At 32.9% G+C, this 22,446-nt stretch overlaps 1 protein-coding gene across 1 annotated transcript; it reads right to left on the minus strand.

The window, feature by feature from the left end:
• Positions 1–3,171: 3,171 nt before the first annotated feature.
• On the minus strand, positions 3,172–11,488 carry LOC127799413 (protein CutA, chloroplastic). Its single transcript, XM_052333428.1, has 6 exons — positions 11,210–11,488; positions 10,971–11,086; positions 7,185–7,247; positions 4,016–4,047; positions 3,785–3,879; positions 3,172–3,458 (listed from the first exon to the last, which is right to left on the minus strand). Exons 1-6 carry the CDS (start codon positions 11,377–11,379, stop codon positions 3,377–3,379), a joined length of 558 nt encoding a protein of 185 aa, XP_052189388.1. The 5' UTR covers positions 11,380–11,488; the 3' UTR covers positions 3,172–3,376.
• Between the last annotated feature and the right edge of the window lie 10,958 nt (positions 11,489–22,446).

Genomic DNA, 22,446 nt, shown 5'->3' on the forward strand with positions numbered 1-22,446 from the left:
TTTCACTATTTTTTGGAGTAAGTAGATGGTTTAAAACCGAACATAGAAAAAACCAAAAAAGAGGGTTATTCTTGTTTGATTTGTTCTTGGTGGGAGTGGGTTATTTGGAACATTGTTTGGAGTTTGAGCCTTCCAAATAAATGGAGACATTCATCCTGAGATGAATATCTTGCATTTTCTAAAAATTTAGGAAACATCAAAAGATGTTTCTTAGTTCATACTATAAAGTTGAAAAATTAGAGACTTGATGCTTAATTTTTTCTAATTATAGATTTAATTATTCAATAAAAATTTGAAGTTAGAAAATTAAAAAAATGATTTCTACAACTGAACAGATTCTAAGGGTTTCAAATTGCTCAATTCTTTTCAGCATTCTTAATCATATCAAGGTAAGGTATTTGGCATATCAATGACTCTGTACCGGTACATCTTTGATTCAGGAGATTTCAATTCTAACAAAAGAGGTCGCAGTGAGGGCAATTTTACTTCTTGGTTGGCAGTTCTTTCCACAGCTAGGCTTCTTTTGCATCAATTCTATAAGGGTTATACGCGAATAAACTCTCGACACCTTTTACTTTGTAATATTCCATAGTTTCAACACTAGAGGGATAATTAATTGATTGGCATCCACCTGTAGCTATCGCTGTGCTTTTGATACTCAAGTCTCCTTTCCTCCGCAGTTTAAGATTCCATAGAATTATAGGCCCAAATATTTCAATGTCTATTTGGTTTAAGTTGCACTAGACTCCTTGCTTTGTGTGGGAGTTTCATCCTTTTATGGAGGTGACTCCTTGTGGGTACTATGCATTGTGCCTCCTATTTTGGAGATTATCGTGTACCGTGATTAGCCCCTTCTATGTGCGTGGGGCAGTGTGTGGGGGCCCTTAAGGTGAGGGATTTCACTTTTTGCACCCAATGTGAGATTATTTTTGATATGTTTAACCTTCCGTCTCCCATACCATTAAAGATGGTTCTTCTATATTCTGTGAAGTGTTGAGGTTTTGTTTTCTGTTTTAACCGATCCCAATGACCTTTGTCTTTAGCAGATCTACTTTCTTCTGCCCTTGCCATTTTTTGTTGTTGTTGTTGCTGGGGTTTGGGGGATGGGGGATGGGATTTTAATAAGGGGCAGTGATGTTCAGCCCGACGTTTCCTGTTCAAATTTGGACTGGAAATCATTTTCCTTGTAATAAAAATGAATGAAGGAGGATAATCAAGAGGAAGAGTCGCTCGCTGGTGTACTAACAAATGATCCTTTGGTTTTAGCTTCTGTTTTGCATTCTTTGTTGGGCAGTAGTTGCCTCTTGTTGCTCCAGTGCCCCTTTTCTTTCATCTTTCTTGGCTTCCTATGCATGCCTTCTAAAACCAAAGGCAAAGAAGGAAATAGGTTTTCTTAAAATTGAGTTTGTACCTTGTATGAAGCTGCCAAAGCGGTAGGTCGTGTATCCATCTCAAGGTCATGTGGAATGTTTCGACAAAAAATAAAATCAGAAGTGTCAGACTAAAGCAATGTAATGAAACAAGAGAGAGAGGACAAAAAAAAAAAAAGGATGGGTTTGGAAAGGGTTGTGGTAATATGGTCTTTTTGGTTTTTGATTTTATACACAAATATGAGGGCAAAATTGACAAACTAATGCAAGGGGTAAATTTGGTATGTCAGCTAACTAAATTTGGACAAATATAGAGTAATTTCCTTTATAAACCCAACCTTTGTTTATGGCGGGTGGCGAGCAATGTTTTAAAAATCGGATCGAAGAGCGAACCGGTCTATTAATTGGGTCACGGGTCAGTTGGTTTGACCGGTTAGACCGGAGTGGTCCGACTGGATGATGTCATATATATATTTTATAATTAAATAATATATATATTTAAAATACTAATATTCTATATATTATATGAGAAATGCTATTATTAACTAATATATAACTAATATTTTATATATAATTGTTATATATGTTGTTAAAAAATTAATTAAGAATTAAAAATTTAAAAATAAGTGTGAGGGTGAAAAAAATTGGGGTCAATCCGGTTTCTGGTTCACTGGTTCGACCGGATTAAAGAAGATTTGGTTTTTTATGTCAAATCGGACCGGATAGGCCACCGATTCCCGATTTTTTCGGTCCGACCGGCCGGTCCGGTCCGATTTTTAAAACAATGGTGGCAAGGAAATTACCTTTTAAAAAATTAGACAATTTCTATCATATAGCAGAACTTAAGTTAGAATAGTGACGGGTGCTCCGTGAAGGAATCTTCCAACTACTATTGTTCTAAAAGAGTTGCAACTTCTGGTGAGATCCATCAAACATGATGAACGAACTTTTAAAAAATAAAACAAAAAACTTCTGGGTCCTATTTTCCATTTTAAAATTTTAGACTGAAAAAAATAATGAAAGTGGTGTTTTTTTTTTCTTTTAAAATTATTTTCTAAATTTTAGAATAGATTTATGAAATAAAAGAAGAAATAGAATGAAAATCCATTCCATTTTCATTTGTCCATTTCTTCTCACCTTTCATTTCTTCCATTCCTTGTCTTTTCACCTTATAATTCATCAATATAATATAATTAGTTACATTATATTAATTAATATTATAATAATTTCAAATTAAAAATTATTTACATTAATTAATTTAATAATATAATAGATTATTACATTATACCAATTAACATTTAACTAATATAATTTAATTCAATTTAACAAAGTTACTAACGAAAGAGTTTCTAGTGCTGGAACACAAAATTAAAAAAATCAAACATCGTTTTTCTTCTATTTTTTTGCATCGCTCACAGTAAAATCAAATAATATTTTTAATTTTCATTTTCCTCAACAGAAATGAAATAAAATAGACTTGAGTAAAATGAAAACTTTTGAGACTTCAAACAACCCCTTAGTAAATGGCGTCGCTATTTTCAGACACTTTTCACTGTCATCATGCAAGCGAATCTCTCTCTCTTTCTCTCTCTTTCTTTTCTTTTTTTTTTTGGGTGGGTGGGTGGGGGAGGAATGGAAGTGAAGGTCATTTCACATAAAAGGAAGGTCCCCTTTACATTTTAAGTTGCTATGGTTTCTTCTAAAATAGTTCCCAGCCAAGATGGGCACATGAGACAGCTATGCCCCCTTCAACCACAGCAACGTATAAAGATGGCTTCTTTATCAAGCAAGGAAAAAAAACTTTTATTATAAAAACCTTTATTTAGCATAAACTCCTCCAGGTCAGAGTAGAATACACACAACTGGTGCCATATTAAGTTTCAGAAGAGAAAGATCGCCCAATCAGAATGTACAACCGAATGACTTCAAACAAAGAAAGATAGTGACATATTCACACCCGATTCGAAGATTCTTATAGCTTTACTTGGTGGTTGTGGTAGAGAAATTCAGTCCCTTGTACTGTTCTTGATCCATTCAAGGTATGGGATGCTGCCTCCAATTATTGGCATTGCAATTACTTCAGGTACTCTGTCAAAAAATAGAGCAGATTAAGATGCGAGAAAAAAACCACTGTTGTTAGTACTGTGTATTCTGCCCTACACCTTGATTCTAAAGAAGGCAGTCCCGTCAGACTCTGTTGACAATACAAGTTGAGAAAAGATCCTTTTGACCAGCATTGTTACATTTTGATTTCATAACGGATGCAGTGTCTATGAAGACTAGGATCATTTCAGACAATATAGAATCTATTTTTTCTTTTAGGGGGATGGTTGCAGATAGGCGGAATGAGGTTAGTTTGCAAGGAACAGGCTACATGTTGCACTTGAGCGGGCAACGCATCAGAAGTTTCTTACTCATATTCATGATTTGCCTTGACATGCTCTTTTAGCGCATCCAAAAGTGATTCCCTTGTCTTTATTATAAGCAGTTCCTCAGAATCTGTCTGAACCTGCAACCAACAATGTGGGACTTTGGGCAAAACTTAAAAAATATGAACTTCCACCAAAATCCAAAGCTGCGGGTTATATGTCATCCTTTGCATTTCCAAATGTTCTCTTTTACTTTTTAGTAGTAGGAAATATTACCTCTCCTTGCCATTGATACACTGATTCAATGCCTGCACTCACAAGGGACAAATGGTTAATCCATATTCTATAGAGTTCCAGATCATAGGCCTAATGCACTAGCTCTTGATGCTATGAAACTGTAAATTCAAGATATAGAGGATCATTATAGTTATTCACCTTAAATAATAAATACATTGCGCTATGTGCTACGTGTCCTATATCATGCAAAAGAACAATCTGGCATTTTACGTTGGATACCTTTCCTAACCTAACCCTCTAGTGAGGGATTCTGGGCGGTTAGGTTCACCATTTGTCGCTAACATTTTTTTTATAAAATGTAGTTGCTGTGTGATGCAGGAGAAGAAGAGGCAGAGAGAGAGAGAGAGATTTTAGAAGAAACTCACAATTATATTTCAATATATCAGAAGTGTGAATTTCTGAATACGTTGTACACCTATTTATAGGTTGAATGTAATCCTTCCTTTTTTTGGTATATGAAATGTTATCCTAACTAAAATAATTAACCTAACTACAATTATCTTAACAAAAGATAAAATAGAAGATCCAAATAAACTAATATAAATAACTAAATATGCTATCATAATACCCTAGCTATAATAATCCTACTAAATTAATAAAAGTAATAAAATCTAAATTATAAAATTTAAATAAAACTAAACCTTATATCATATATTAAATTTTAATAATCCTAATTCCTCATCATGACAAAAGACAGAAATACATGGAAGTCTAGAAATGTTGTTGTTAATCCTAATTCCTCATCACTATGACTAGTACTCATGAAATTGGGCTTTTGTATAAAAAGGAGATAGAAGTTAATGGTAAATTTTGGGGGGAAGGTTAGGGGAACATGAAGAACCACAATTGACAAGCTGAACTTACCTAGCAAAAAAAAAGGACAAAGGCTGGACTTAATTGCAAAAAAATGTCCCTCTGCCCCTTGAGAAGGCAAATTACATCAGGCTCACTCAAAAGTATGGGACAATGAAAAAAGCATGTCACAGGTCTCGAAACTTACAAGGAACTAGTTAGATCTATTGGCCTAACTACTTTAAAGCAAAATCCCCAATTAAACATGTTCCATTATACAAAGTTATTTAATGAAGACTGTAAATTTCTATGGTATATGCTCACTGGAGGATGCAATTCAAGGGGACTCTTATTTAGATAAAGAAAAATACAACTTTCTAACAGGTAAAAACCAATGAAAGACCCTGACCCAATTACCCGACCAGCTAAAATTACTCATTTTCCCTTTTTTTTCCTTGTCCCCTTGGAACACCACCACGTTCCCAACACCACCACCACTGCTCCAAAACCTTCTCCAGCCAACGACAGTCAAGCTGCCCTCCAGAAATACAAATATGAAGTTGGCTTGTGACCACTGCCAGAGAGTGGTACCCCCCCCCCCAAAAAAAAAATATATATATATATAAATAAATAAATAAATAAATAAATAATGAAACTTGGAAGGTGGGGGGGGTTCAGAAGCTATGGCTGAACCCTCACTGTGGATACATTTATATGTACATCAGGGGGAATAGGGAAGTGAACAATAAGATTCATGAATTAACAATCAATCATGAAGAACAATCAAGATCAACCATGGATATTGGTGGGTGTTTGGTTTTTCTGGGTATCTGGGAATATCTCCTTGTTTAATCTTGTTGGGAAATTGCATATTCTACAACTTCTCAGTAGCCAACGGAGGGTTGTTTGGGTTTCATGGGATTGAGGTGTTTCAAATTTGAAAATCCAATCAAAATCTCTCCCTCCCTCTCTCTATATGTATATGTATATATATAAATATCATCAGAATTGAGAGCATCGTCTTTCTTGAATCTTTACAGAGCATTGGCCACTGATGAAAGCGAAACAATGAAGTGATTATCACCAACTCATATTATATACACACATTTCTAAAGTGGTCCTCAAACAGAAAGCCCAAACCCATCAAAAGATGCTCTATCCACTCCACCAAAGTCATCTCTCTTGCTTCAAAGGATCACCACCACAACCACCCAAAAACCCAGTGAGGGTGGTGTTTCAGCAGCTGGAAACCCACAGTGAAGGTTCACCTATCTTTATATCTGGCAATGGATGCCAGCCAATTTCAGATTTGTATTTCTGCAGGCCAGCTTGTCCACAGTTGGCTGGAGAAGGCTGAGGAGCACTGGCAACAGTGTTTGGAACAAGGTGGTGTTGCAGGTGGTGAGGAACAAAAAGGGAAAATAAATAATTTTAGGGTTGGGCAATTGGTTTAGGGTTTTTCATTGGTTTTTATATCATAATCCAAAATACATTGACCTCCCCTCTATTTTGAGAATCATCACAACCTCTCCTAAAGTTCAAAAATCACAACAATTTAACCCCCGCCATTAATAAACCACCATTAAGTTTAGGGTTTAGGGTTTAATTATTGTTCTTGTCGTGTCTGGAAGGATAAAATGGTAAATTTATATGAAATAAATGATAAATTCAGAAAAATCCTTACCATCTTTGCACTTCTATAGGAGGAGTTCTGTTCTTGATAATCATAGCAGTAAAGACTGTCAATGTGATTTAGACCAAGGGCCTTTGTGATTGTCAAACATCTCAAGAAGATTGTTGCAAGTTATCCCTTTGCCTAAAACTACACTATCAAATTAATTGAGTACATTGGGGTAGGAATTATCTGCCCTGGCAACAAGATTGTGGAGATTCCAAATTCAATAACCATATCAATAAGTCCAACTCTAAAACAAATCGTGTCAAAAAGTGCTTATAGTCTTACAAACATAATATAAAGAATTTTTTTAATACCAAGTATGGCAAAGTAAATACTACCAACAGAAAGCCCCAAAGAAACACCAAAATTGTCAGAAAATGTTAAGGGTGAGATATTTCATCCCACTTGCAAATTTCTTCATCAAATATCAATGTAGCTATTCAGAATGTTCTAGGTCTGAGCAATCCCCCCTCTCCCTCAACAACCCCCCCCCCCCCCCCCCCCCCCCCCCAAAAAAAAAAAAAAAAAAAGGTTCAAAACTTTTGAGTAGAAAAAACTGAAATTTATTTTGTAGGCATTCATAGCAACGGCATTCCATAATTATCTTCATTGACAGCCTGACACACAGTAGAAGCAAAGGCAACACGGAGGGTACGGTTTGAAGATAGAAGCACATGCCTGGTACTCGGTTTACACATGCTGCAAGTTTCTCTTTGACTAAGCTTTCTGCAAGTTTCTTACCTGCAAAAGAAAAAAAAAATGACTGTGAAGACAAATGCCACCAAGCACAAGAAGAATGGGACATATACCTTGAGTTGATTTCAGTTTCAAGTTATCCTCAATGAATCAATGCGAAATTTGGTGGGAAAACAGGAGGATTCTGTAGTGTGGTCTTAGAACAATCCACATTTTTTTATGACGACTTGGTAAAGGATGGTAAGAGGGAAAGCCTTATTAGCAAAGGTAAGGTTGCTCCTTTTTGAATGCAAGGTCAATAGGTTTGAGTTGTGAAAATGTCTTTTCCAAAGCGAAGGAAAGATAGTGCACAGAAATAACCCTCCCCTAACTCTCATAAAGAAGGGAGTCTCATGCATTGGGATGTTGTTTGATAAAGGATGGTATAACAAAGGTGGAGCACAAGTAGGAAGTACAAGGATTTGTTTCTCATCTCCAAATTTGCTAGGAGGACAGAGTGTTGCTCATGTGAGGATTTGTGGAGAAAGTCATGATTGGTATGCCAATACTTCTAACAGTGAAGAAGATTTCTGGACTAGTGTTTTCAAAAGCGCTAAGCGCAGAACGCCTAGGGAGCTTAAGCACAAAGCAGCAAAGCGCATGCTCAAGCAAAGTGAGATGCACGTAAATGAAATAAAAAATACAAACTTTTAGAAGCATTAAAAATATAAACTATCACAAATTATTACAAAAATTAAATAAGAATAACGGCTGTAAATTTAACAAAAGGTGAGATACCATATTTCATTTATATCTTATATCAGTTCACAAGTTCATACAATCATAGCAAAAGAACGTAAGGGAAAAAAAAAAAAAATCCTAAATTTACAAAAATCCCCAATCAATCAACCGTAATTTACAGCAATCTCCAATCTTAATTTACAGCAATCAGGAATAAATTAGCAACACCTAATTACATGTTCCTTAAATATTTCTTGTTCAGTAAATACAGCTAAGTCTTCTTTTTTAAAAAAATGTATGGACAATTTTATTCAAATCTTTTAAAGATCTGGTAACAACTTTTTTTTTTTTGGGTAAGGATTTCCATACAAGCAGCCACACTATTGCAAAAATTTTAAATATAAAGAACAAAAGCCATAGTATTTCAGTGTCATGTCCCTAGGAGGATTAGAAGGGTAATATTGTGATAGGGATACAATAAAGGGGTAATATTGTAATAGGCTTATATTAGTTTGTTAGGAGATATTTGGTTATTTGTTAGGAGCACATGGGTGCTATTAGAAATTAGTTAAGGAGCTACCTATGCCTATAAAAAGACCCATTGTAAGAGGAGATGATTATGTTTTGAATGATAAATGAATATTCTGGTTTCTCTCTAAATTTCTCTCCATCTTCCCTCTCATTTCTCTTTACTTTCTCCCTAATTCTGTTCAATCTCCCCCTTCATTTCTTCTCTGTTCTTCCCCAAATTCCTTCCAATTCCTTCCAATTCCTTCTAAGACCCTAGCTAAATCCTAGGGTCATGACATTCAGAAGCCTGCTTTTTAGCACTTCGAAGCTCAGGTAAAAGCGCTACTTAAGTGAGCTTTAATCACGCTCAGCTAAAGTCACTGAGCTTCACACACAAAAATCCCTAAGCATGCTGCGGTTTGTGCTTAAAGCGTGCTTTTTTACACACTGACCAAGGTACAGTTTGGATATCGGTGGTCCACATTAGCTATGATTCTAAATGGCTTAGACCCAAGCGGGTGCAGTGAGCATCTCTCAATCTGTTGGGTCATCATGAGATGTTCATGTGAATCTTATACTTTGGGTTGTTAAGGTTGGCAACCACACAACATGTTGCTTGTGCAAAAACATAGAGGATAGTTTTTCACATGTGTTTGCTTGGCAACTCTAAGGCTTATCATTCTATGCTCCAAATTATCAAACCTTTTGCACATATATTAAGAGTTGCACTTCCTAGTGAGATTACGGTTTGATTGTTGTCGTTGTACTGGGAGTGGCACTTCCTGGATGTCATTGAGTCATGTCTTCCCTTAACAACCTTTCGACACTGTTTCTAATGTCTATTTTATGGTACATTTCTAATAGGATCCCTTCTCCTATTTGATCTGAAAATGTGGCTAATAGAGGAGCCTTTTGTGAACTTGGTTACAAATTGGAGGCAAGGGTATATGGTGGATGGTTATCGTATTGATGAAATGGGTCAACATGGTGTTCAGCTAAGCAGAGTTGAGGATTGCTAGACTCAGAGAGGAAAATGCCAAAGTCACTGTCCTTGGCAGAGACAATAGACTTCCCTTGACTCGGTGAGATTCAAGGGACTAACAGGGAGAATTAGGTATGGAGAATAGAAGGAACAGAGGGAGAAGCGAGAATGGAGTGAGACGAGAGAGAGTGAGTAGAGGGAGAGAATAGGATAATTTTTTCTTCTGTTTTTGCATGCCTTCTCCCATGGAATGGGATGAGTACATATATCGCTTGGCGTGGGCGTGGATGCAGCAGATCCTCCCCCCTCCAGCAGTTACAATAAACTATTTTGTCCTTTTCTAAGGCTTTACACGTGGCCTTTCTATTCTAACAGAATTGACAGCTGGAATATAAATGCAGGAAATAGAATAAAAGAAATACAGCATAGCCTATTGAATAAACAAGAATAAGATCGAAATTAAATGCAAAAAATAGCCATAGCCATGACAACCAACTTGATTAAATGAGATGGTTTTTCATATGATGAAAAGATTAGTAATTCAGCAAAAAAAACAAAAAGAAAATATAAGATAAACTAGTTAGAGATGTGAAGACTGCTAATTTTTTAAGAGGTTCATTGGAGACCTAACAATCACTTCCTTTAGGTGAAGAAGGGGGCAGGAAACAAAGTTTTCCATCATTATGCCAGAGCTAATCACATTGGCAATATGAAGATTGATGGGGTGGATTTATCAAGTGAAGAAGATATTGATAATTTGATATTGGCATGGTAAACTTTTATAAGATTTGCATATAAAATAAGAGCATCCACAGTTGTTCATGGGCTAGAGTTGGGTGCTATTTAGTAGGATTATGAGGCTTGCATGAAGTACTACTCCAATGAGGTCTTAGGTCTTGGTCTAACCTTTTTGGTTGCTGAAAAATAAATTATTCAATTTCTTCTCATTTTCCACCCAACCAAAAAATTCTGACTCTAGCCCTCTTGTTCTCTTTCTCTATCTTTTCCCTTCCAGTTTCTTCTCCCTCGTCTACAAAATCAATATCCAAACATAGAATACAACAACCAAAACTTTACAAGTAAGTTTCAAGTAGAACCCATCAAATATCTTGTTGGAAAAGGATACGCCGTACAAAACAATGTCCAGATATAGCACATAGGGTCAAAGTTTTAATGATAAGTTACAATCAGAATTCGTCAAACACACCATCAGATAGGGAAAAATTAATCTAGCACATAAAAGAAAACTAGGAGATTAAGCTTAGTAGTAGTCATTAGAATTGATAGCATTCCAAAAGAACACCACTGGTTCTCGGAAACTTTTTAAGTATGATCATTTCCAGGCTTAAAAGAGGAGTAACATCAGAAACCGTAACCAAAAACATACTCAAATATGATTGAATCGCAATTTCCATTACAACATTAGTAATAAGCCGCAAACCCTAAAACTTTACAACAAGCAGTAAGTGCCCACGAGGCCGAACACAATCGAATCCCTAACCATACGAACATCATTAATTTGAAAATGGGTGAGGAATAAAGCCCTAACCACTAACCAGAATCCTTGTTGGGGACCGTAACGTAGACGACAATGCTCGGCACAGTCTGGCTGCTGGCTTCCATCCTGACGCTGTAACTTCTCTTCTCCGGCGTTTCGCGGCTCAGCTTCGATCTGGAATCGCCACAATCACGCGCATGCAGAAAATGAGTCAACATATAGACATAGGCAGACAGATAGAAGCGAAGGTGGAAGATTAAAATGAAGTGGGCCCCAGAAAATTGCGGGAATTGGTACCGGAAGGGAGGGAGGGACAGAGAGGACCCCGTTCTGAGGGATAGAGGCAGTAAAGGGCAGAGGTTGGAGATCCCCAAAGTCAGCACGCAAAATGCGCCCACTAACGGCAGCCGGCGACGGAATCTGGGAGACTTGACGGCGGAGGAGAGGGTCGTGGCTAGGGCTGCCATTTGACGCGTTGGACTGGGCCGGGTTTTTATAGTATTATTAAGAGCGGTGCTGGTTAGGGTTGCTTGATTCCTTCGCTCTCGTTAGATGTCGAAGGAAGGAATGTTATTCAGTGTCTGTCAGGCAGGAAAATGCTTCGTTCCAGAAGCTAGCAAATGGGAGTAGCCCAAAGATCTTCTGTAATGGGCCTTAGCCCATGAAGGCCCATTTGGTTAGTGAGAAGGACCCAACTCAGTTTGCATTCTTTGTCCCTTGTTGGACGACCACAAGTAAAAATTGCAAGGTTTCCTTTTCTAAACACCTGGGTGAAAATATATGTGCAAGTGGCTTGGTAAGGGATGAATAAGAAGATAGATTCATGAATTCTCTACAAATATATTAGTTATTGTAGCACAATTATGGTTCCAAAGCTTATTGCAAATTGATTCTTCATTTGATCTAGAAAGTAGGTGTTCAAGGTCATCAAAATTTGATGAATTGAAGTTGGTCTAAAAAGCTTAGACAAATCTAATCTTAACAAGATTCAAACATTATATTCAATTATTCTACGGATGTAGCTTTTGCTAGATAGTTTTTGTTACTTTAATTTATCCAAAAGAAAATTGACCACCCAGCCCCATTTGAAAAAATCCTATTAAAAATCATTTGAAACAATATCACCAGCTCCTTCACTGAAAGTACCAACTTAGGATATTTCACACACACACACACACATATTTGATGGGTGCAGTGCATTTGACTATTCCTTCAATTCAAAAGTATGTGTAAATGGGGCAACGGGGATGACTAGCACTCATAGGGGGCATCGATCCCTGAAATATGAACAGTAGAGTTGCATTCTTTTAACACTTGTCTTATCTCTCCAAGCCTGTGGTCCCAATGTCTAACATCAAGACTCCCAAAGCACAACCAGATAACTTCTCCTAACGCACATTGTTTGGTTCTTATTAAGACAGGGCTCAAGCCAACACAGGCAACTTGGCCAACTCACAAGGCCTATATTATAATGCCATATTAGCAATTAAAATGGTGGGATGGCTTGGCGATTGGCATTGCCAATTTATTATTTAGAGGCTAATGTGGAGGGCAAAGGCCCAAAAGAAGGCAGATTTTGGTGGATGGCTGCAATCCATGGCAGACCACAGTGGTCCATTAATTGCACATGCTCTAGAGAGTAGAGACACACAACCAAGGAGTACTAGCTTACCCTTGGTACAGACAAACTTTGAGGTATTAATTAATCCACCAGACCTATTTTTATTAGATACGCTAATTTATTGTGGTGCTGATCTTAAGGTCTACTTCTTGGTTTAACTATAGAGGGAAAGGAATGATTAATTAAAGAGATGCCTAGCTAATTGACCCAATTGTTTAGTGGAATATGGATGAGTTATAGAAGCAGGCTTAATCTATTCAGAACAGCAGATCCTCGCGTGCAAGTACAATTCCTATCTAACAATTTGATTGGATAGAATTAACAAAATGTTACTTCTGAATGTTCATTATTCTGGGTATTGTTACTGTACATTACTGAACCGTAAAACACAGTTAAATGTGGATTAAAGATGGAAGAGGATCTTGTTTTCATGTTCCAATCAATGTTAACTCCAAAAATAAAAATTAAGAACCATCTACAATAATACTAAACTCTCTATGTCGCAATTGGACTGCTTCATTGTTAGGCTTCGGATTAACTGTAAATTTAACCAAGAATGCGATAAATTTGTAACATATATATATATATATATTTTAATCAAACATTTTCACTTAGCTCTAGTGAAGATGTAAGAATACAACAAGTGAAGAATTTTAATTTTACCAAACTCATAACATTGATCCAGATTGAGTGTCATGTGGTTCAGACTAGTTAATAAGCACAAATAAAGCAACTAACTTCTGTACAGCAAAAGCATATAAATCGCCAATTAAACAAGATAACATAGCAAAGCCATCTGATGTGAATTAAGGCTCTCCTATTCAAAGTGAACAATTCTTCAGAATAAAGAAAGAAATAACACAAATCTATTCACATAGTGAAGGAGCAATGTCAAAGCAACTTGGTCTAAGACCCAATTACCCATATCGAGAAAAAAGTAGCTAGATTGCATCTCACTCTCTCTCTCTCTCTGTCTCTCTCTCTGAATATATGCCTAAGACGTATGTATGATCTGACATTGGGGTTGGAGCTGTTAAAGAACAAGAGCATTGAGTTAAAGAAAGGATGGAATAGGGGTGTGAGTGGCACTGGGGAGCTCGGATCTCAAACAGTAGAAATAAGACTTTTTTTTTGTCCCCCCCAGAGTTTAGACTGGACTTCAATAAAGTAGGAGATGGTTATTCTTCTGCGGATTCTTTGACCCATTTGATTATATTTTCTACCTGTTTTTTCTTTCTTGTTTATAAACATCAAAATAAATGAATATTTTGAACTTGGTTTGTTACGGTGCTTTCCCTTTTCGTTTTTGTTTTGTTTTGTTACATTTGTTTGTTTGTTTGTTTTTAGAACCACAAACATCAAAGAATGAACAGTTGGAGATCACTGTTGATTCTACAAAATAATTTTTATTGCCAGATAACAGCTATTAGTTATTCTTAAAACCAACCAATAAAAACAATTAATTTTGCTTCTCTAAAATAAGTCTAAAACTAATAAGTGTTTTGAGATAAAATGCAGAAAAGAGTGTTCAAACATAATGAAGCTGCATTATTCAAAGAGATTGACTGAAGGGAGGGAGGGAGAGGCTCATGCCTGGTCCAACAAAGAGCATGTTTTTTGAGGGAGAAGCTTGGGTGCAAAAGAAAGAGACATCAAAAGGTGGGACTCCAAAAGAGCATTTCAAAGAATTTGAGGAAAAAGGGCTAGAAATTTGTGTCCTAAAGCCTCTTTAAGCCTCCTTGTTCTTCAGCCTCCAATCCAAGCATCCGAAGTTAAAAAAAACCAGACCAGAAAGGCTTTCTTTCATCGTCGATCGATCTTACCGTTGAATTGCGGATCATGATTCATAAAGGTCACGGTCAATTGCCAAATAAACAAATCAAAATTCCCAAATTTCCACAAGCACAGATTATCAAAGCATGATTAAAGTGCGGCAATGCCTTGCATAGAAGAATCACCGACCTCTATGCCATCCATCCATGCCATTCGTTCAAAACAATTTCCCTGGAAAATGCCCACCCACCCATATACTGCCTCTCGCGTCGTCTCGCCAATCAAACAAGTACGCAATCATGAAAGTTCTTCCCACGCATTGGCAGGTCCACAAATTTCAAGCGTCTAATCTTGTCGCGTAAAGCCGTTGCATCCGTCGTATTTATTAATTCACCCCTTCCAGATTTTTTGTTGGTGTTGTTGTTTTTGGCGATTTAATCCTCCGCCAAAAAAATGTATAAATATTTGAATTTACCACTTTGATGTTATCGTTTTTGAAGATGCCTTTTAAGCTTTTCTAATTAAAAGTTGTATAAAGATTTAAAGTTGACTAATATTTAAATTAGTAACATGTTTAAATAAATATAATTTAAGTTGTCATTTATATAGTTATGTGTTTGATTTAAAAATATTGATGAGTTATCAAAATTTAATAAAAAAAAATTAAAATGAACATGTTGCCGAATAATATAAATAAAATTTATAAAAATGTTAATTTTTAATAAAAAATAAATTGTAAATTGATGTTTTACCATAAATTATATAGAATTATTAAAAAATATATTAATATAATATTTTAGGTTTAATTCATAACAATGTTAAATATATATGTTGAAATATTATATAATTTTTTTTTATATTTTATCAATACATATAAAATATTAATACTTAAATAAATTATTTAAAAAATTTATATTTAGAGACAAAGATGACGATGTCGTGATTGAAGTTGGAGATGGTAATAGAGGCGACGAAGGAGGAGATTGAGGCCACGATGATGGGGTTGGAGGCAGCTATTGAGATAGAGAAGATAGAGGTGACGACAAGATGGAAATGGGAAGAAGGCGACAATAGAGGCTAGAGAGTTTGTAATATTTAAGGGTAAAGAGAGTTAGAAATATTAGAGTTCTTAAAAGACAACTTTGTAAAACACTTGATCAACTTTATAAGATGATAACAGCGTTTGGAGAAAAATTTGGAAGAGATTTTCTAATACGCTGTTAAAATAGTTTTTAAACTTGATGGTATTTAATTTTTTTTAATTTTAATAAATATATAACTAAATAAGTTATATAGTATCTAACATTCCTTGTCAACTTATAAGCGATCAAATCGCTTAACCAAACACCCTCCTCGTATTTATCATGAAACTTTAATCATCGTCCGAGCACCTTTGAAAACTACTGGACTTTAGTATCTTTCTCAAGTCTAAAGACGTATTTAATTGGTGAAGGTGATAGGCCAGTGATTTAATTAGATTAATTTACTCATATTTGAACCTTGTTTGGGCTATTTTTCTTTATCCTTTATGACTTGATGGTGTATTTATTACTGCCATCATGCCGACTGCGTGTTAGTCTAAGAGATATAAATTTGAGATGATTGTTTTTGTGCCAATTTCGATTTTTGTATTCTCGAAAGTTTGAGAGGTAAATCTCTAATTAGATGTTTAATCTTTATGTAAGACAAGAATCAAAGTCTTAGTCTATCGAATTGATACCGATATATTATTTATCGAATTGCTCAACTTATACTCAAACGACGACACATGTAAACTTGTGATGATACCAAGAAAATGCCATTAAAGCTGCTTAAGAGTAATAGATGATCAGATTGAATTTTCTATAAGTGAACAAATAAATATTCTTCTTTTAGATAATCAATGTACCTACCTATATATTCTCACAATCAAAGGCCAGCCCACAAAAAATCCAAAGCATTCCATTATCTTAAAACAATGAAGAGACCGAGGGAGGGTGGTGTGGGATGGTGGTCTCTGGACATAACCTTTACGACTCAAATTTAAAATTACAATCATAAAAAGAGAGGAGGGTGTGCTTAGCATTCCATTAGCACAATTTTTGATCTTTGTGCTTAGCATTGACAAATGGAATCTATAATTTACAGACACAACAAATAACCTTAAAAGTTCAGAAATATATGATTAATTTACTTAATGATGTTTGTAACAGAGGGAGTGTTGCCACTAATTTTAAAAAATTTAAAGACTGCTTAAGTCGATTTTAAAATTTAAAGAGTGTTTTAAATCAAATTAAAATAAATTTGTGATGAATTTACCCTCACTATGTTTGTGGAGCATTTGATTAAACATGTTAATAATACAATATTATCTCGTTAAAGTTGTCATCTTAAACATTATTTTATTAGTTTGATTACCTCACCATCTAACTGTCTAAATCAAACAGTAACTCCTCAGTGTTGGGGAAAATTTGTACTTTTTTTTTATGATGATTTTACAGACGCTCCCAGAAAGTTGATAAAGAAAAGCAAAAGCACATTTCTTTTTGGGATGCTTTGTTTGGTTAAGAGAGAGTGAGGTCAGGACGGGACAAACAACCCTTTAATTATCCCCACACAACACAACGTGTAGATTTCCTCATTTTTTTTGAATATCCAAACTTAATCCTTTTGGGTCACACGAGGCATAAACACGGGTTTCCACTTTCTTCTTATCAAGATTATTAAAATCGTAAAATCGTAAAAAAGTTTTCGACATGTAAAATCATAAAATCGACTACAATTCAATTTTAGAATCGTAAAATCTTAAGAGTTTTCAGTGTAAAATCGTAAAATCGAGAGTTTAACAACTATGCTTCCAATATTTTCTCACTCGAAAAAATGGCTGCGAAAATTTTAAGTCTTATTTTCTTGAGTTATCCATACACAGATATGTATTAGTGAAAATATGTAGCTATTACCGTATCCATATATGCCTAAGAATTTATTTAAGGAAAATGTTATTTGTATTCTTTGTACTACATGTTAAGCTACACAATACAAATAAAATGATAAAAATACCTCTTATTTAAGACGATGAGACGCATAATTAAAATATCTCTCATCCAAAGAGATGAGGTGCGAGAAATATTTTAGTTATTTGTGTGCATGTGTGTAGTCTAAAAGGTAGTCCTTGATATATAAATAACATGGTCTTTTATTTAATTGAATTAGTGTCATTTAATTAATATTTAAGGGGATGAAATGAATTGATATTTTTGATACATGAAAAATAATTATAAATATGCATGCAAAAGACTATACATATAAATTTGCCATCTTGTGAACAGTTTATACACTTGAATCAAAATTAGAGTGGAGACAAAGCAATAAAGGGTATTTAAGGAAAGTTGACAGGGTTGGTAGGGCGACAATATGGTGAATATATATATTTAATTAATAATCTTTCTAATCTCGTTAGATATCTATCTAAAAAGTTAGATGTTACCCAAAGAAAGAAACAATTCAACCAAGGAGGAGTTTGTCAGTTGGCAATGATCAATAGGTCATCACTGTAGATCGTCTGTGTGGTATGGTATGGAATCATAAAGATGGGTTTGGAATTGGAATAGTTTCTATAGAAGTGGTAAATAGACTTATTTATAAATATATTAATAATTTTATTTTTAATTTTATAAATATATTTTTAATTTAAAATTATCAAACTTTAAGTTATTATAATAACACCATTAAATTTAATATGTTTAGAATTATAATATTAAGTCATTATCTAACATAATATATATTCATATAACCAATATTACAAATTCTATTTCTAAAGTTGTGAAACACATGTTGGCATCACACACCTTTCCTCTCTCTCTACGAGCGAGAGTGACTTTACCTCTCATACTTGTCTATGTCTTTATTATTTTCACTCTATCAATATCTTTACTTTATTGACTAAAATCTCTCAAAAGGACTCTACCTCTCTTTATTTTTGTCATTTTTATTTTGTTTTCACTCCATCATTGTCTCTTTCATCGACTCAAATCTCTTAGACATACTCTATCTCTTTTTGTCTTTGTTTTTGTTGTCATCTCTTCATCTTGAGTCTTCGACCTTCTTTCTCCACCCTTTCTTTCTACCCTCTCATTCTTCTCACAAAAATAGACCTTCGTTTTCTTTTCTTCTCATGAGCTTACTTTCAGTTTTAATATCTTTCTTGTTTGTACTAAAAAAATTAGTATCATATATACTAACATATTTTTTTTCATGTCACATATAAGAGTCATAAAATAGTTTGATCCATTTTGCAATTGTTTGTTCGAAATTATGGCTTAAACTGACTTATTTGAACTGTTTATTGCATCCTGGATAATTTCTTTTGCAATTTTCAAGCTTGATTACTTTTTATTCATGGGTTGATTGTGAAATCTAGTTACGTCGTCGTGTTTTCAGTTATGTCTATTTTGACATTCATTTTTTAGTTTGTTTCGCTATGAGCTTTTTAAAATTTTATTTTGATTTTGAAGTAAGTTATCCAATTAATTTGTTCATTTCTCCAAACTTCAAGTTCAAATAACTTCTAAGTCACTTGTTTATTTTTGACAAACTTGGATCTCACGAGTTTGTTGCAACCTCATTTATGATCCTCAATATTGGACTCAAACCAATTTGATTTGATTTGGTCTAATTTTATGATTAAATTTGGCTCTTAATTTAGTTAAAATTGATCAATTTTCAACCAATTTCACTTAGTCCAATTCTTTGTGAATTCACATTTGACTCTCTTGAACTCCTCCTGAGCCTTGTTAATTTGTCAAAGTACTCTAGGCCCCTCGAGTTTAATTTTAATTAATGAAAAATTAATTTTTAAATATTCAAAAAATTTAAAAATTTTCAAATATTATACTATAAATAAATAACTCCCGACTCAATTATTGATATGAAACAATATAGAATGACGTAATCAGATTATTGTAATTACATATCTTAGGTTATCAGAAAGTTCTCTAATCAAATAAGTAGAGTCTTGCGAGGAGTGCAACGAGTTAATTGGTTTAGGATCATAAACAACTCCAAACTCAATTATTGACACAAGACAATATAGAACGACGTAATCAGATTATTGTGATTGCGTATCTTAGATTATGAGAAAGTTTTTTAACCAAATAAGTAGAGTCTTGCGAGGAGTGCAACTAGTTATTTTGTTTAGAGCTATAGAGGTCTGAGTGACTAGTTATCTAGATCCCATATTTTTCTTAGAATAATTTTATAATTTTTCTATATAAAACTATCGATTAGTGAGTTATCTCTTTATACTAAGATCATGGTCTTTCGTTTCTTGAGCCAAAATCAAGTTAAATTTTTTGTATATAACTCAACTAATAATTTCTTTTCTTTTTTTCAATAAGTTATAATGCCTATTTTATATTCTTACAATTTTCTTGATTATTTAGTCTCTATTTTGTTGTAACATATTTTATGATGAAATATTTTTCAATGTAATTTTTTTGCACAAGAAATGTTTTTTGTATTTTTTTCAAGTATTTGGTTTGTATACGAAAAATATTTTCAAAAATTAACTCTATACACACATATATGTATATGTGTTATATATGTATGTATATTTCATTATAACTGTTTATTTTATATATGTATATCTATTTTTATGTGTGTGTATATATATGTATATGTATGTGCATATATATATACATATTTGTAAAAATTTGTTTTGATTGCAAAAAAAAGGAATTTATTAATTGTGATATGAATATTAAAATGACATGCAAAAATTGAATTGGCAAATTATTTTTCTTTTTTTGGGCTCCGTTTGTTTAGGTGTAAAATATATATATATATTTTTTGGTGTTTAATTGACAAAAGAATAAAATTGTTTTTGTAGTAAAAATATCTTAATGTAAATTACTTACTAATTCAAAATTTGTAACCTATTTTTCAACTTATATACTAATAAATTGTTTTTTTTATTTTATAAAATATATGTCCATATATGTATATGCATTCTTATAGATAGATACACATATAAATATATATACATTATTCTGGTGGTATGAAACTATATCAATAAAGTGAATTTTTAAAATACTTTTTATATCTTTTATTTAAAAAAGATAAAACTTAATTATCAAAATTTGATCTCATGATCTTTTAAGTATAAAGTATTTAATTTTATTACTTTACTAACTTTAATCTTCATTTAAATTTTGTCTTAACAAATATAAAAATTAGATCACAACTTCCAATTGCTTTCTAATAACTTTTATTTAAAATACTTTAATTTTTATTTATGTATATATAACACGAATCACATTTTTAATATATATATATACACACACATATAAATGCACGTAGGGGTGTGTAAATGATCAATTCAATTATTAAATCGATGAAAATTCACTAATCGATTAAACCAAATCGAGAAGCAAAATCGAATAGAATCGAACCAATCAGTTAATTCTATTCTTCTAACAAAAAAAATCAAATTTTTGAGAAAAATTAATCGAATTGAACTAATGTAAGAAAAAAATCAAATCGAACTAAGAAGTTTGGTTACTTCAGTTCGATTAGTTCTAATAAATCAAACTTTTACTCTCTCCTACATGCACACATAGATAAGTATATGTACGCACACATATATATAAAACTATTTCTTCACAATTTATAAGATAAGTAAGAAAATTAACATCACAAAAATAAAAAATAAAAAGAATCAAAAAAAAAAAAAGAAAACCTAGAAAGATGAGAAAATTCTCTCTCTTTCTCTATATATTATCGATAGAATAGGGAAAGGTATTTATGAAAATAAAATAAATATGTGAGCCTAAAATTTTCAATTCTTTCAACAATTGGGCAAACTTTGATTGGAAGTCTAATCATAGGATTTGAGGGGTAAATTAAAGTCATTTCTACATATTTTAATTTTAAAAATAAAATGAATGAAAATTTTAAATTTGAAATTGCAAATCTAGTATTTTTAAAGATTCCAAAATGGGGTGTAAATGTGATTTGGAAGAAAAATTTGTTTCTAGTTATGTCCAACTCAATAAAAGTTGAGGGCCGATTAATTGATTTTTTTTAAAAAAAATTAAATTAATTGGTGTCTATGTAATTATCTTTGGACCTTAAGGTGGTGTTTGTTAACTAATAAATAGATTGAAAAGATAAGATATAAAAAATATTTTAGATTTTTTTAATATATTTATTAAATTTATCTAGCAACTTTTGAAAAAAAAACAATGCAACTTTTATTTAACATTTTTCAGATATACTTATCTCTCTCTTTCAAGATAAACATATATTAGACTTTACAGATAAAAAAAAAAAAAAATGAACACATGTGTCCTAAAATACATTTCAAAAAATTTAACAAATAATTTGATAAAAAAATTAGAATATTTCGTATATTTATCTTGATAATTTCATATCTTGATTCGAAAAATATTACAAACTTATATTGATATAATTTTATCTTATTCATTTTAACAAACACTATCCAAACACATACTTTCATACAAGCGAATCAAAATTAGAGTTGTAGCCTTTGTTGGGCACAATATTTGGAACTTATTTAATTAGCAAACTTTCTAATCTTCTATTATATTTCCTTCTTCAATTACTAAGAAATAGGCTAAATAAAAAGTAATTCAGATCACATCCTACCCATTACCCAAACATTAGTATCATCACTCATTTATTGGTATTTGAAAATATTTTAACATAGATTACAATAAATTTATTAAAAAATAATCATAAATTATACAATTTAGCGTAATATGAATTTAATACCTTATAAAAAATATAATTATACATAAAATAATTGATGAGTAAAAATCAACGTGATGAAAAAGAAAAAAAAATGCCACGAAATTAAAAAAATCATGCTTTACTTTTATTTTATTGGTTATTAATAAGAAGTCGTAATTATTATGATTTGAATATATATTAAATAAGTTTATAGAGCAGATATAATAAAGCAGGCATCTTTAAATACACAAAAATTTATGCAGTATTTTTATTTTTGTTAATTGCTTAATTGGTAATGCAATAATAATAATAATAATAATAATAATAATAATAATGTATATACAACTATGTACGCGTATAATCGTCTTTGTAAATCGGACATAATGTCCGGACAACTCTCTCTCTCTCTCTC

Source organism: Diospyros lotus, chromosome 4, assembly GCF_014633365.1.
Source record: "Diospyros lotus cultivar Yz01 chromosome 4, ASM1463336v1, whole genome shotgun sequence".
NCBI lineage: Eukaryota > Viridiplantae > Streptophyta > Magnoliopsida > Ericales > Ebenaceae > Diospyros > Diospyros lotus.